Source organism: Muscardinus avellanarius, assembly GCF_963383645.1.
Source record: "Muscardinus avellanarius genome assembly, chromosome: 5".
Taxonomy (NCBI): domain Eukaryota; kingdom Metazoa; phylum Chordata; class Mammalia; order Rodentia; family Gliridae; genus Muscardinus; species Muscardinus avellanarius.
Window position 1 is genome coordinate 90,821,264 of NC_137790.1, and position 16,283 is coordinate 90,837,546.

At 35.1% G+C, this 16,283-nt stretch overlaps 1 protein-coding gene across 1 annotated transcript in view; it reads right to left on the reverse strand.

The window, feature by feature from the left end:
• The window catches only part of ATP11B (ATPase phospholipid transporting 11B (putative)), a gene marked incomplete at both ends in the record, with an annotated part of 95,945 nt that overhangs the window by 66,834 nt on the left and 12,828 nt on the right, over positions 1–16,283 (reverse strand). Inside the window, 3 exons of the mRNA XM_080696564.1 lie at positions 4,891–4,971; positions 7,184–7,273; positions 12,587–12,703. Of these exons, the coding sequence (XP_080552690.1) occupies positions 4,891–4,971; positions 7,184–7,273; positions 12,587–12,703 (288 nt within the window). The remainder of the gene's footprint in view (positions 1–4,890; positions 4,972–7,183; positions 7,274–12,586; positions 12,704–16,283) is intronic.

Below are 16,283 nucleotides of genomic sequence, written 5' to 3' on the forward strand. Positions count from 1 at the left end.
AGATAGGTATCTGGACATATTTACAAATAATTCTTCCCTTGAGAAATTAGCAGGTTGGGGGAGCTTAAAACACAATTTTACAATATGCTATTTTGTATTGTTTCCATTTTAAAAAAATGTGTATCAACTAGGTGTGGTGGTGCACGCTTGTAATCCCAGCATTTGGGAGGCTTAGATAGGAGATTGTGGTTGGCAGACAGCCTCAGCTACTTAGTGAGGCCCTTTGCATTCAGTAAGACCTTGTTTCAAAATAAAGAATAAAAAATAGGGCTCGGGGTATAGCTCAGTGGTAGAATGCTCCTGAGTTTTATACCCAATACTGCAAAAAAAAAAAAAAAAGTGTATCTATTACTTTAAAATATTAAAATGCTATAAAATATAAAGCAAAATATTAAAGATTGTTTTAATATTAAAGATTTTTCAAAAAGGGGAAACCTTTTTGAAAAGTATTCTTAAGACACCAAAGTCAATTTTCAAAAAATGTTGAGAGTCAAAATATCTCTGAAACTGTTGAAAAGTCTATTTCCTTTTATAGTCAGAGCAATAATAATAAAAGTGCTATCATTTGAGCTGGGTATGGTGGCACATGCCTGTAATCTCAGTACTTGGGAGGCTGAGACAGGAGGATGTAGGTTGAAGAAAAGCCTCAGTAAGTAGCAAGAATCTTATCAATCTAGCAAGATCCTGTTTCCAAATAAGAAATAAAACTGGGCTGGGGATGTAGCTCTAAGGTAGAATGCCTCTGGGTCAAACCCCTAGTACCATAAAAAAAAAGTGCTATCTTTCAAGTTCATAAATTCTAACTTATTTTACATATTACTACCAAGTTAATTTTCCTAAAACATTGTTTTAATTCAATTTCCTGCTCAAAACCCCTTTTAGTGACTCTCAATAATTAGAGAAAAGAATCTTCTAGTTTCCTTAGTTTAGTACTATCATACATCTCTAGTATTATCTCTTAGAACTTTCCTAGACAGGCTAGTCAGTCTTGTAATTCCACAAAACAGGTCTTCTATTTGGTCTTATCTTCCTATTTCATGGAGTTTAAGCTCATAGAGAGCAAAAACTATCTTATTTACCAGAGTACTATAACTCATATTCTACAACCAGAGAGAAGACAGATATATAAATGAATTAGGAAAAACTAAAAACAAATGGTAACAGACCCCTTTCCTATTTTGGTAAAAGAGCTAAAGTCAAAGGTAGGCTATAACGGAAAAAAGGAAGTAGGGAAGGTAGGAACAAGGCAACTTTCACTTTCACATTTTTTTTCAAAATCTGTTCTACTGATCTATAAGAGATATATAAACCTGAATAACACATGGAAGTACTTTATGTATTAAATGAGTAAAACCTAAGAACAGCTATTGAAACAGACAAAACTAAGTCTTAAAATTTTATTTTGAGAAAGGAAGAAAATCCTTATACATTACATTTTCTATTTTAAAATTCTCTCTTATATTTCCTTATTTGCCTTAGTTGTCAAGAAGTTTACATCTAAATTTAGTACTAAACTGAAATAACCATATTAACATGGGTTGAGGTATAATCTTCCTGTTTCCTACTTTAGATTCTATGCATTTCTTTTTCCTTTTGGAAGAACTGGGAATTGAACCCAGAGGATTTTACCTCTAATATAAACTCTCACCCCTATTTTTTATTCCTTATTTTGAATCAGAGTCTCACTAAGTTGTGGAGAGCTAAGTAGCTGAGGCTGGCCATGAACCTGTGATCCTTCTGTCTCAGCCTCCCCCAAGTATTGGGATAACAAGTGTGCACACCACCATGCCTGGCAGGTTCTATGCATTTTTGCTTATCCCATTTTGGAAGGAGACAGGTTATCAATTACTATTAAATTTTTTTGGGGGGTCTGGGGATGGAACCCAGGGGCATTCGACCTCCAAGCTATACCCCCTGCCCTATTATTTACTCTTTGAGACAGGGTCTCACTAAGTTGCAGAGGGCCTCACTAAGTAGCTGAGGTTGTCCGCAAACCACGATCCTCCTGTCTCAGCCTCCCAAATGCTGGGTTTACAAGCATACACCACCATGCCTGGTTTCAATGACTATTACATTAAACTCTTATTTTGCAGATATGCATTCACTATAAATTTTTCAACTCAGTAATCACATTTCTATTAAATGCTGTCCATAATTTGGCTAAATCTATATTGGGAGGTAAGGGCAAGGCATATTACAATATTTTGCATTGCTTTTAAAAATATTCAATAGGCTGTTTCGTTCATTTATTCAGCAAATATTTACTGAAGCCCCTACAGGTACATGCCTGTGTTCTGGTGACTAGAAATAAACCAGTATATAAACCAAGTCTCTAACCTCATAGACCTAAACATTTGAAAGAAAATGACAGGTGAACTAAAAAACATTTATTTAGAAGGACACCAGGGTCATGACAAGTGATAAGAAGAAAAAAAGACTAGAAGGAAATGAGAGAGTGGTATGTTAGTCAGGAAAAGCCAAAGTTTAAGTATCTGAGTAGAACAGATTGAGCCATGCAATTTTCTGGTAGAATAACTTTCCAGGAAAAGAGTATAACAAATCATAAAGCTCTGAGATAGGACCATATTTGCTATATTTGAGGACAAGGAGAGGAATGTGGTTGGAGGACAGTGAGTAAACGGAAAATGGCAGGAAATGAAGAAGGAACCAGAGACTAGACTGTGTATCTCTTTGTTGCTCACTGAAAAGACTTGTGTTTTAGTCAGTTTGACAAGACACAAAACAGTTTTAGATGCGAAGGTATTATATAACCTGATATTAAGAAATAAATCTGACTGTTGTGTGCAAACAGAAAGAGGGCATGAGTAGCAGTGAGAGACTATGGGGAGAATAATGCAATTGTCCAGGAAAGGAATAATGGTGTCTTAGACTAATAAAGGCAGGGATAAAGATGGTCATGGACAGGGATGCCAAGGTCTGTGGTAGGAAGATGGCAGTAGCCTTCATAAACAGAGCAACAGTTTTAGAGGAAAAAACATCAAGAGTTCTGTTTGAGATTCTTATGAGATGTGCAAGTGGAAATGTGCAAATAGCTGTATATGTGTTGAGCTAAAGAACAGTTTCAAGACAGATATAAATTTGGGAACCATCAACATACCATAAAGATGGTACTTTAAACCACTGAGTGGATGCAATCACCTAAGAGGAAAGTATGTATAGAAAAGAGGCCCAAGGGGCAAATATGTGTTACTTTGGTGAAATAAATAACATCTTCAAAATCAACAGTGTACATTATTAAATATGTAATTGCTGGAGTGATGTTGATGCTTACTAAATTATAAACACAAACTGGTCTCCAAAAGAAGACTGAAAAAAGGAAAAACAAACGTATTGAGAGCTGTGGCATAATACTCTCTGACACACTGGATGCATAATATAATTATTATTTCTTTTTGGTTTTTTGATGGTATTGGGGTTCATGGAAGCCCTTCTACTTCCGGGCTACACTCCCAGTCCTATTTTATACTTTATTTTTGGAAACAGAGTCTCTTAAGCCAGCACAGCTGGCTTCAAACCTGCATAATCCTCCTGTCTCTGCCTCCCAAGCACAGGGATTACAAGCGTGCGCCACCACGCCCAGCGCATAATATAATTATTAATCTACAGATTCCTGTTATCTTCCCTATGTAAGTAATAAAAATATACTTCATTCCAAAATGTTTATTAATTTTATTTCCATTCAATCTATTCCTTATCCCAATATCTTATAAAATAGAATATTATTAGCCAGGTGAGTGGTGCATGCTTAAAATCCCAGTACTTGGGAGGCTGAGACAAGAGGAGGGTCACTGGTTCACAACCAGCCTCTGCTCCTTAGTGAGGCTCTCCGCAACTTAGTGAGACCCTGTTTCAAAATAAAGAATAATAACTACGGCTGGGGGCGTCGCTCGGAGGTAGAAAGCCCTTGGGTTTAATCTCCAGTACTGCATTAAAAAAAAAAAAGATTATTACAATTAGATTAGGAAACTCAATTAACTTTCTCTCTCAGGTAGAAGGGATCATCCCGGTGTAACTGAAACCCTGTCAAGATTGATTGAGAAATAGTAGCTGTAACAACAGGACATAAATCTAAGAATTTCTTAATTAGTATATTTATCCAATTATCTTATTTTTCTATATCTAGATTTTAATGTAAAGTCATAATCTGCTTGAAACTATTTCCCTTAGAGTACTACTTTATATAAAATCCAACTTTACAAAGAAAAGTAGTAAAAAGTAGCTGGGCATGGTGGCACACACTTGTAACCTCAGCATTTGGGAGGCCGAGACAGGAGGATCATGGCACACAGCCTCAGTTACTTAGTGAGGCCCTTTGCAACTCAATGAAACCCCGTTTCAAAATAAAGAATAAAAAATAGGGCTGAGGGTGTAGCTCGGAGGTAGAATGCCCCTGGGTTCCATCCCCAGTACCACACACACCAAAAAGAAAAAGAAAAAAAAAAAAAGTGGTAAAAAGCAAGAACTCTAAAATTTTCGCTCACAAATGTTAAGGCTAAAAGTACATGTTATACCCCTAGAAACCTATCCCTTTTGAACTGTATTATCTTTAAATATCACCAAAGTGTACAAAGAAGATTATTATAAATAATGTGTTTCATACGTAAATTGGCCTATACATATAATGCTTGTTTTTAGATACTACCTAGCTGCATCAAGGGAACAGCTTTAAACAGTGTTAATCATTCATGAGTCACCAGATGCCTGGATACAACAGTCTTGCTAAGTTAGTTTATCATGTGTCAAACAAATTTGCTACTTTCTTATGAAAATTATTTTCCCAAAAATAAATCTTTCCTTAGAGTGCCTGAACATATTTTATCCAACTAAATGAACTGAGGGAAAGTAACAATAATAGAAAGTATTTCATACCTGCTTTATGGCGGTTACTGTTATCACAAAGAATAAAGGAAGTCCACTGGTAATTGGACTGGTAGGTGTATCAATCATAAGCTATATTAAAAAAAGAGTATTATATTGTTATATGTATATGCCATACTGTTACTATATAAAATCTCATTATACTATCAAGCTGTAGATATAGTTTGGTTCACAATTTTACAACTTCATTTTATTGGCCATTACTATGAGGACTGGTAAAATACTTAAATCTACTGTACAATCACATATTTTGCTACAGTCGAGTCTGTTACTTTGCTTTCTTAATGCATGAGACATTTAAGATTTTTAATGTTAAAAACTTTAAGGAGTGGAGTTACAGCTGCTTATAGATCTCATTTCACACTTCTTTGTATATCTCAAAAATGCCGAAAAGTCTATCCCGTTAACCTAGCATTCAGCATTAATTCAACACGGAAACAAGAGAACTGGGAATGAAAATATGGCAAAGGTTTCCCCTATAAGCATTTTGTTACACTCAGCAGAGCCAGAGGAGGACAGCCAGGAAAATGATGCTACAATTATGATACACATCACTTAACTATCATTTCAATAAACTGCTGGAGAAGAAGTATTTACAGTAATTATGTGTAGTGAGAACATGGGCCTTATGACTTATTAGCACTCATTTACTCCGTATAGACCAATTAAATTTGTTCTACTCCACAGATATGCTGAATTCCTGATCTTAATTTCACAAATGGATGCATGCTATGTGGATACGGCTAGTATAATTCCTCACTTTTCCATGAAAACCAAGGAGATATTTTCTTTTCCTCCTCTTTCTTTCTTAAATTTTTAACAGCTTCAGTCTTTCTTATAAAATTATGAGAAAATAGAAAGGGAAGAAAAGAAAAGCAGCATGCCTGGGGCAACTGGAGAACCCAAAGTGGAACTCTTGAGATGCTTTCTTGACATTAAATCAAAATTTTTCTTCTCTATGAAGAAAAGCAATTAAAAAAAAAGAAAAGGCAAATGTTTCCTAAAGTACTAAAATTATGACTTGACTAATTTTAATTTTTCTTTTGCCGGGCATGGTGGCACATGCCTGTAATCCCAGTATTTGGGAGGCTGAGACAGGAGGATCATGCAGGTTCAAAGCCAGCCTCAGCTACTTAGTGAGGCTCTCAGCAATAAAATATAAAATAGGTCTGGGAGTATATTACGGAGGTAGAAAGCTCCCCCCAAAAATAAATAATTTTCTTTTGAAATCTCAGGTTCTATTGAGAGAAAATTTAATACAAAATCCAATGCCATACTCAAAGAAAAATCTAAAGTTTTTTCTAAAAGTAATAACCCTTTTGAAGGAAAATAATAATCACTATTTATATATCTTGATTTATACTTATTTCATAGGCTTTACTCTTGATATTTTGATACATAAAATGACAATGTAAATATTTAGAAACTGTCAAACAGCTTATAATAAATGCAGAAAAAATCTCCTGAATACAGAATCTCTACTGATGGGAATGCTTAAAAATTGGAATTATTAAAAAAAAAAATTTTATGTGGTCCTGGGGATTGAAACCAGAGGCAATTCTACCTCTTAGCCCCAGCCCAATTTTTTTATTCTTTATTTTGAAACAGGGTCTCACTAAGTTGCGAAGGGCCTAAGTAGGTGAGGCTGACCACAAACCCAGATCCTCCTGTCTCAGCCTCCCGAATGCTGGGATTACAAGCGTGCACCACCACGCCCGGCTATATATTTTTAACTTATATAAAATTTACTTATTTAAGATGAGTTTGCTATGTTGCCCATGCTGACCTTGGATTCCTGGGCTCAAGCAATCCTCCTGCCCCAGCTTCCTGAGAAGCTAGAACTATAGGCATGTGCCACTGTACCTAGTAAAATAAAACTTATATTAAAAATTAAAAGTCAAAGAAAATCATATTTTGTGTAAGGATGAGTCCATAGGCAGACATGTACCAAAACATACACTGTCAATTTACAGCCAAAGTATGTTCTGAGGCAGGAAGCTAAAAGAGGGATAGATTATACTCTTGGCTTAGATTATAGTTATCAGCAGTGTCACACACTGGAAACCACACAGAATACAACTGATCTTAAATTCTTAAGCTAATTTTTAGAAAACTAGAGGTGATTTGGATCACTTATTTATTGAATACTATGATGAGCTTTGTAGGGGGGAAAAATGGTCCTACAGTCAAACAGTGTAGAACAAAATGGAAGCTTCCCATGTATCAAGGCATAGTTTTAGAAACCATGTTTACAAATAACAATCCATTGAGTGATAAAGCTTACCTGAACCAAAAATATAACAAGAAAATAAAAGTTTGCCACTCTTCTGAATTGTTCAAATAAATTTTTTGGAACAAAATTCCATACAGTATACTATAAAAAAGAAAAAAAAGGACTGATCAATAAATTGATATTTCAAAATAACTTATAGATGTAACAATACGAAGAGTAAAAATCAGATTTACTAAGCCTTTAGGCAAATTCATTTAACTATTTTTTTAAATGTGGTTCTGATAATTAAACCCTTGGAATAAATTAAACCCTCAGGTAAATGGACATTCTATTATTAAGCTACATCCCCAACCCTTTTTACTTTTTGAGACAGGGTCTCTCTAATTTACCCAACTGGCCTTAAACTTACAATCTTCCTGTCTCAGCCTCCCGAGTAGCTGGAATTACAGGTGTGCACCATCTTGCCAAACTCACAAAACTTTTTATTTTTATTTTTGTTTTATTTTTTATTTTATTTATTGTGATAATGGGGCTTGAACCCAGGGGCACTCTACCTCTTAGATTCACCCCCCAGCCTTAATTTACTTTTTATTTTGAAACAGGGGCTCACTGACATGGAAGGCCTCACTAAGTTACTGAGGCTGGATACAAACCTGTGATCCTCCTGTATCAGCCTCCCAATCATGTAACATATTAATCTCACATTAAAATGTAATGTTGACAGTGACATACATGCATACAGCACTTGGTAACTCTTGATGTTACAGAAACTGTCAGGTTTCTAAAGTTTAAGACTTTATTCTATTTTTTCTTTTCTTATTCAAGATTTAAAAATAATTTTTTAAAATGAGATACACTGGAACCTATCAATTTTGCTATTAATTTACTGATTTGTGAGAAGTTAGAGAAGGCAGATCTAAGAAATATTTTAGTAATTTATTTTGGACTTTGATTTTACAAAATTAAACCCAACATAAGGATGAACAACAGTTGATAGAAATGCTGACACTAAGCCTGGCATGGTGGCACATGTTTGTAATCCCAGTACTTGGGAAGCTGAGACAGAAGGATCAGGCAGGTTTGAAGCCAGCCTCAGCTACTTAGTGAGACCCTGTTTCCAATAAAATATAAAATAGATCTGGGAGTATAGCCTGAAGGTAGAAAGCCCCTGGGTTTTATCTCTAGTACCACAAAAAGAAAAAAAGAAAAAAGAAAAAAGAAAGAAAAGAAATGCTGACACGAAAAAGAATTTATATTTTATTTAAACAGAAAATAGTCAAATTATTCAAATGGGTTTTAGTACAGAATATAGAAAAATAATCTAGAATGCTGAAGAAATAAGTGATAAGTGAGATAACCAACAAAAAATTTCATAAAGAACACACAATGTACTTAAACATATCGAAGTCAATCACTAAGCCCAGCAAGGGAAGGAGGGAAGGGGAGGGAATGGGGTGGGAATTGGGTAGGGGTTAAATCAGCAATGTGTATATATTTGTACACACAAGTTTTTTACCCCAATATGATGTTTGAATATAATGCACCAATAAAAAATAAAAGAGGAAAATTATAAATAACTAAATAAAATGTATAATTATAATGGAAGAAGAAAAAAATTTCATAAAGGAGGGAGGTTAGAAACAATATGTTACATACATGAACAAATATCTACAATAAAACCTGTTTTACTTTGTCACAATTTTAAAAGGTAACATAGTAGAGTATGATAGTCAAGAGCATAGAGACTTGGTGGTTATAATACTATGTATTATATGGCCCTAATCTTTTTTTTTTTTTTTTTTGAGGGTTTGGTGATGGAACCCCTGGGGTATTTGACCTCAGAGCTATACCCCCATGCCCTATTTTTATTCTTTATTTTGAAACTGGGTCTCACTGAGTTGCAGAGGGCCTCACTAAGTAGCTGAGGCTGTCCACGAACCGTGATCCTCCTCCAGTCTCAGCCTCCCATATGCTGGGATTACACATGTGCTCCACCAGGCCCACTGGCCCTAATCTTAATTATAAAATGCTCATTAAATAACTTTGGACTTAAATCTCTCTGTGTCCCACTTTGTTCCTTCTATAAGAAGAGGAGAATAGTAAGTATATCTTATAGGGTTCTTAGATTAAGTCAGCTAAATATATTTATGAAGCACTTAAGAGAGAACCTGGCACATACTAATTGCTGCATAGGTGTTTGTTATTGTTAATTAGCTCATAATCTTATAATGCTGTATTATAGGGGCAGAGTAATATACTAAAAATTTTATTTGTATCATTACTCACAACCTAACTTTATATATGAAACAGGGAAACTATTTATAGAACTTTTACTTTGCCTTGTATGTATTCTCTCAGTAGTATGCAATACCTCTGAGGCTAGAGACATCATTTTATTTATTGTTCCTCTTTAGTACTTACACTAACGTGGCACAAAGTTGGATATCAGAAATTTAATAGACTCAGTGAATGAATAAATTAAAATGGTTGACATGGGGTTTTTTTCTGTTAAATATCCTGATGTCAAGCCAGACATGGTTGTACATGCTTGTAATCCCAGTACTTCTGAGGATGAGACAGGAGGATACCAAGTTTGTGGCCAGCCTCAGCAACTTAGTGGTGCCATCTACAACTTAAAGAGACACTGTTTCAAAATAAGATAATAAAATAGGGCTAGAGGTGTAGCTCTGATGCAGAAAGCCCTTGGGTTCCATCCCCAGTTCTAATGTCAATCCTGATGTCAAGCAGTGAGCATTAATGATTACAGACTAAGTTTTTTTTTTGTTTTTTGCCATACTGGAAATTAAATCCAGTGGTGTTCTACCATTGAGCCACAACCCCAGTTCCTTATTTATTTTGAAACCAAGTCTTGCTAAGTTGCTGAGGCTACTTTTGGACTTGCAATCCTGCCTCAGCCTCGCAAGTACTGAGATTACAAAGGTGTAGTCCTAGGCAGGCTCAAGCAGATCTTAACTGCAGTATAAAATGACAGTTGTTCCTACAGAGGTCAAAACATCTCCATGTAACTTCCTCAGTCACCAAATTAAATATACAAAAGTTTATAAGAATTAAGTTGGCTATGTCCTAAGTTTATACCAACCTTTGCAAATTTTAAAAGTGATGATATATTTTATCTTCTATAAATTGGCAGTAAAGTAATTTCAGTGAATTTTTTTTGGCTAACTCAGTAATACAAGGAAAACTATGAATAAAAATTTCATATACAAACTAGTTTATATATGGTAGGAATTGATATTTCCAGGTTTTCTGAAATATAAACATATTAATATACTAAATGCGTATAATTCTGAGCTTATTCTATTAGATAGACAAGTGACTCTAAGAGTATAATACCAAACATTATAAAGATACTTTTAAGAAAAGTTAAGAAAAATAACTTTATTATCCTTTAAAGTTCTTTTAAAACCAGGCATGGTGGCGCATACCTATAATCCTCATACTTGGGAGGCTGAAACAGGAGGATCGCAGGTTTGAGGCCAGCCGCAGTAAGTAGTGAAACTCTCATCAATCGAACAAGATCCTATTTCAAAATAAAAATAAAATAGGGCTGAGGGTGTAGCTTGGAGGGTAGAATGCCCCTTGATTCAAGCCTCAGTACCATTAAAAAAAGTTATTTTAATTATTATGTAATAGTGGTTAAGATAAATGAGTTAATATAACTTCCCTACAGTCATATATGACTTTGTAATTATCTTTTTTCTCCCCAAGGACTGACCTTAGTTAAAAAAAACAAAAACAAAAACTATAAAATCAAATGTCTTGCGGAGAAGTTTAAATTTAGTGTAAGGTAGTATTATGGCCAATGACATTAAATAAAGATAGATGATGCAATGTGTTCGATACACATTTATAAGCTAGTCTGCATATGAGAGGAGAAACAGAAATAGCACATAATGTAGTTGGGAAGGAGATTAAGAAAGTAATGATACTTTCTTTTAAGCATGATAAAAAGGTAAGGAAGAAAATAAAGGAGGAGTAATGAGAAAGTCCTTTTTTATGCTAAGATCATTTAAAAGACAATGTTTATTTAAATATCTATATTTTTGAAAGTATGGTAAGAAATATTAATACTGCCACATATGAAAACAGCCATATGAAGGTATTTAATCTGGAACAATGTCCAGAAGAACACTTAACTCCCAGGATTAGCAGAAGAGTTAAGTGGTCCTATGAACTCGCAGCAATTAAGAATTATATAAAACTAGTTGGGTGTGGTGGCACCCACTTGTAATCTCCACACTTGGGAGGTAGAGACAGAAGGATCAACACTGGTTTAAAGCCAGTCTTGCTGGCTTAAGAGCCCCTGTTTCCAAATAAAAATATAAAATAGGTCTGGGAGTGTAGCCTGGAGGTAGAAGGGATTCCAGAAACCCCAGTACCACAAAAAAAAAAGAAAAGAATATATATATATATATATAACTTACAAACTATTTAAAAGCCCAGAAAATACTTAAACTATAGATAGGAAATGGATGACTGGGAGGGGGGGGGGATAAAGGAAGGAATTAACATATAGAAACAGTAGGAATAGTACATTTTTGGCTTCTTAGCTTGGAGACACTATTTCCTACAGCGATGGTAGCAAAATAGCAAGGGAAAACTATACCCTTATCAACAAAGTATAACAGAGATTAGCACTCAGTAACAGAAGGCCCCAAAAATGTACAGTGAAAATATATGTAGTAAGAAAAAGACCAAAATTTATAATATAAACAATCTAAGCCCAGGCTGACAGCTAATCTGCACACTAGAAAGAAATAAACCACTGATACTGATAATTGGAATGACAAATATGAAATCTCAAAAGCACTGTGTCAGATTAAGAAAAAGTCAAGACATAAAAGGCTTGAGCTGTATAATGATACATATATAAAATTCGAGAGGAGACCGACCTACAGTTCTAGCACATAGATCAGTGGCTGCTAATGCTCAAGGTGCGATGGATGGAGGGGGAATGGCTGTAAAGGGCATAAGAAAACTTCCTGGAATCATGGCTACACACGATGTTAAACATTTGTCAGAACTCACCAAATTATACATTTAATACTGGTAAATTAGCCAGACATGGTGGTACACGCCTGTAATCCCAGTACTCCAAAGGCTGAGACAGGACTGCAAGTTTGTGGTCAGCCTCAGCTACTTAGTGAGACCCTGTTTTAAAACAAAAAATAAAATAGGGCTGGGGATATCCCTCAGAAGTAGAAAGTTCCTAGATTGTCCCTAATGCCCACCCCCTACACATACACAAAATTCAGTTCTTCAGTTGCATTAGCCACATTTCAAGACCTTAAAACCCCTGTGTAGCAAATGGTAACCGTATTAAAAATATGAAAACATTTCTATCATGAGAGAAAAAAACTGCTGAGAGTATAAGCGTGTGCTACCACACCCAACTATCTTTACAGTTTTAACAGTTAAAGTGTTAATCCTTACCTTAGATGAAACGATCCGATTATCTATAAATTTCTGAGGTGTGTAAAGGCCATTCTGAGGAAACCTGTTGGCTATATAAATAGTTCTTGTGTCACTTTGATGCGGTGGGTCAAAACCCTAAAACCGAACAAGATAAAAAGTAATACTGGTCAACAAGGTTAGCTGTAACACGTTATGGTTGGTTTTATTTAATTAATCAGATTACATTTATTATTACTGGCCTCAAACTGCAGATTGACTTAATCTGTTTGTTTATTTATTTATTTACTTACTTACTTTTTGCAGTACTAGGGATTGAACCTTGGGCATTCTACCTCTGAGCTACAACCCAACCCTATTTTTTATTCTTTATTTTGAAACAGGGACTAAGTAGTGAAGGGCCTCACTAAGTAGCTGAGGCTGACCTCAAACCTGTGGTCCTCCTGTCTCAGTCTCTCAATTACTGGGATTTACAAGTGTGCACCACCACGCCCAGCTGACTTAATCTATTTACAGAAAGTTTTATTTGTGAACAGGTAACTGGAACACTCAACAGCTTAAGGCATATTTATTCAGCATCCACTTTGCAAGCACGTTAACATATTCCCCTACGCTAGCTCCTGACTTTCTAATATGCTTGCTGTCATCAGTTCAACTCAACAGGCTGAAATGGAAACCTACTAGAGTTAAATAAAATTGATAAAACACACCTGATATGTTATTTCTTTTCTTATTGTATCACTAAGTTACACATCATCATGTAAGATTCTGGGATAAATCAGAGAAAAAAGTAGATGTAAGGGTCTGAAAGAATATATAAATTTTAAAGATGTCAAGACAACTGAGACTGAGAACCACTGATACAGTATTTTTAGTCTTGCTAAATTTTCACCAAGATCAGAATGTATTATTTTGTACATCTAAAAAGTTTAAAAGAAAATAAAAATCCAAAATAAAATAAAATAAAGAAAACCAAAGTAATATTTCAAGTATGACTAGAATTGATATATAAATGTACTTTTTCTGGTACTAGAGATTGAACCCAGGGTATTCTATGAAATAGAGCCACACCCCTAACTCTATTTCATTTTTAACTTTGGAACAGGGTCTCACAAAGTTGCTTGAGGCTGAGCTCAAACCTGTGATCCTCCTGTCTCAACTTCCCAAGTACTAAGATTATAGGTGTGTGCCATAGAACCCAACAAAATGCATGTACTTTCAAGAAATGAAGCTCAGCCGGGCGTGGTGGCCTACACTTGTAATCCTCACGCTTGTAATCCCCACACTTGGGAGGCTGAGGCAGGAGGATTGCACGGCAACTTAGTAAGACCCTGTTTCCAAATAAAATATTAAAAAATAGGTCTGGGAGTATAGCTCAGAGGTAAAAAGCCTTTGGGTTCCATCCTCCATACCACAAAAAAAAAAAAAAAAAAAAAAAAAAGAAGAAGCTCCTCATTCCCCTTTCACCTCTACTGGGTGACATGAACCAGTGATCCATGCTCAAGTTTTGGAATTCCTGAGGTTTACACAATTATTTCAAGGGGATATACTGAAATGCTCTCCCTAAAAATTAATTTTAAATTACAGTGAATTTTAAAAAATTCTATACAGCAGCTCCACGTTCTAATATACAATATAAAATGACAGTTCTAAAAAAAAAAAAGATGTTTTTGCTTATTCCCCAAAACGATGTAGCATTCACATATACATTCTGAGTTTTATTTTTCAGTTGGTGAGATATAGGGGTTTAGATTCATCTTTTTTACAAATGGTTAGCCAGTTCTCCCAGCACCACTTGTTGAAAAGGCTGTCTTTTCTCCAGCGTATGTGTTTGGCCCCTTTGTCAAAGATTAATTGACTAAAGATGTGTGAGTTTGTTTCTGTGTCTTCTATTCTAATCCACTGGTCAGTATATCTGTTATTGCACCAGTACCATGCTGTCTTTACTACTATTGCTCTATAGTATAGTTTGAAGTCTGGGATTGTGATGCCTCCTGCATGTTTCTTATTGTTGAGAATTGCGTTGGCTATTCTGGGTCTTTTCTTTCTCCATATAAAGTTCATGATTGATTTTTCTAGGTCTCTGAAGAATGTCACTGGTATTTTAATGGGAATTGCATATAGATCAGTTTTGGCAGAATGGCCATTTTGATGATATTTATTCTGCCTATCCATGAGCACGGGAGATCTTTCCATCTTCCAAGGTCTTCTTCAATTTCTTTCTTTAATGTTTTATAGTTTTTGTTGTAGAGGTCTTTTACGTCTTGGGTTAGGTTTATTCCTAGGTATTTTATTGGTTTTGAGGTTATAGTGAATGGAATTGTTTTGTTTCTTTCATTGTGGATTCGATGTTGGCATAAAGAAAAGCCACTGATTTCTTTAGGTTGATTTTGTAACCTGCAACTTTGCTGAATTTGTCAATCAGCTCCAGAAGTCTTTTAGTTGAGTTCTTTGGGTCTTCCAAAGAAAGGATCGATCATGTCATCTGCGAATAAGGATAATTTTAATTCCTCTCTTCCTATGTGAATTCCTTTGATTTCCTTCTCTTGTCTGATTGCTGCAGCAAGAGTCTCAAGGACTATATTGAAAAGGAGTGGTGATGGTGGGCATCCTTGTCTTGTTCCTGACTTTAGCGGAAATTCTTGCAGTTTTTCCCCATTCAATATGATGTTGGCTTTGGGTTTACAGTATATTGCCTTAATGATGTTGAAGTACTTTCCTTCTATCCCAATTTTTTGCAGTGCTTTTAACATAAATGGGTGTTGGATTTTGTCGAATGCTTTTTCAGCATCTATTGCTATGATGCTGTGGTTTTTGTTCTTGGTTCTATTTATGTGGTGAATAACATGTATTGATTTGCGTAAGTTGAACCAGCCTTGTTTTTCTGGGATGAAACCGACTTGGTCATGGTGTATTATTCTCTTGATATAGTTTTGAATGCGTAAAGCTAGTATTTTGTTTAGAATTTTTGCAACTATGTTCATTAAGGATATTGGTCTGTAGTTTTCCTTTCGTGAGATATCTTTATTTGGTTTGGTGATTAATGTGATACTGGCCTCATAGAAGGAATTTGGGAGAGTTCCATCTCTTTCAATTTCCCGGAACAAGTTATGAAGTATTGGTATTAGATGTTCACTGAAGATTTTGTAGAATTCAGCTGAAAACCCATCTGGGCCTGGACTTTTCTTTGGTGGAAGAATTTTTATTGCCATTTCTATTTCTTTGGTTGTTATTGGTTGGTTTAGGCTTGCTATATCCTCCTGGCTGAGTGTAGGAAGGTTAACTGTGCTTAGAAATCTACCAATTTCTTCCAGGTTTTCAAGTCTATTGGAGTATAAATTTTTAAAGTAGTTTCTGATAATCTTTTGAATTTTTCACTATCTGTGGTGATATCTCCTTTTTCATTTCTAATTTTGATAATTTGAGTTGATTCTCTTTTTCTTTTGGTTAGGTTGGCCAGGGGTTTATCAATACTATTAATCTTTTCAAAAAACCAACTTTTTGTTTTATTGATTCTTTGAATTTTTGTTCTCTATTTCATTTATTTCTGTTCTAATTTTAATAATTTCTTGCCTTCTGCTGGCTTTGGGAATAGACTGTTACAGAATTTCTAGGTCCTTGAGTTGTGTCATTAGGTTCTTTACTTGGTGGTTCTCTGTCCTTCTTATGTGGGCACTCAATGCAATAAACTTTCCTCTTAATACTGCCTTCATGGTGT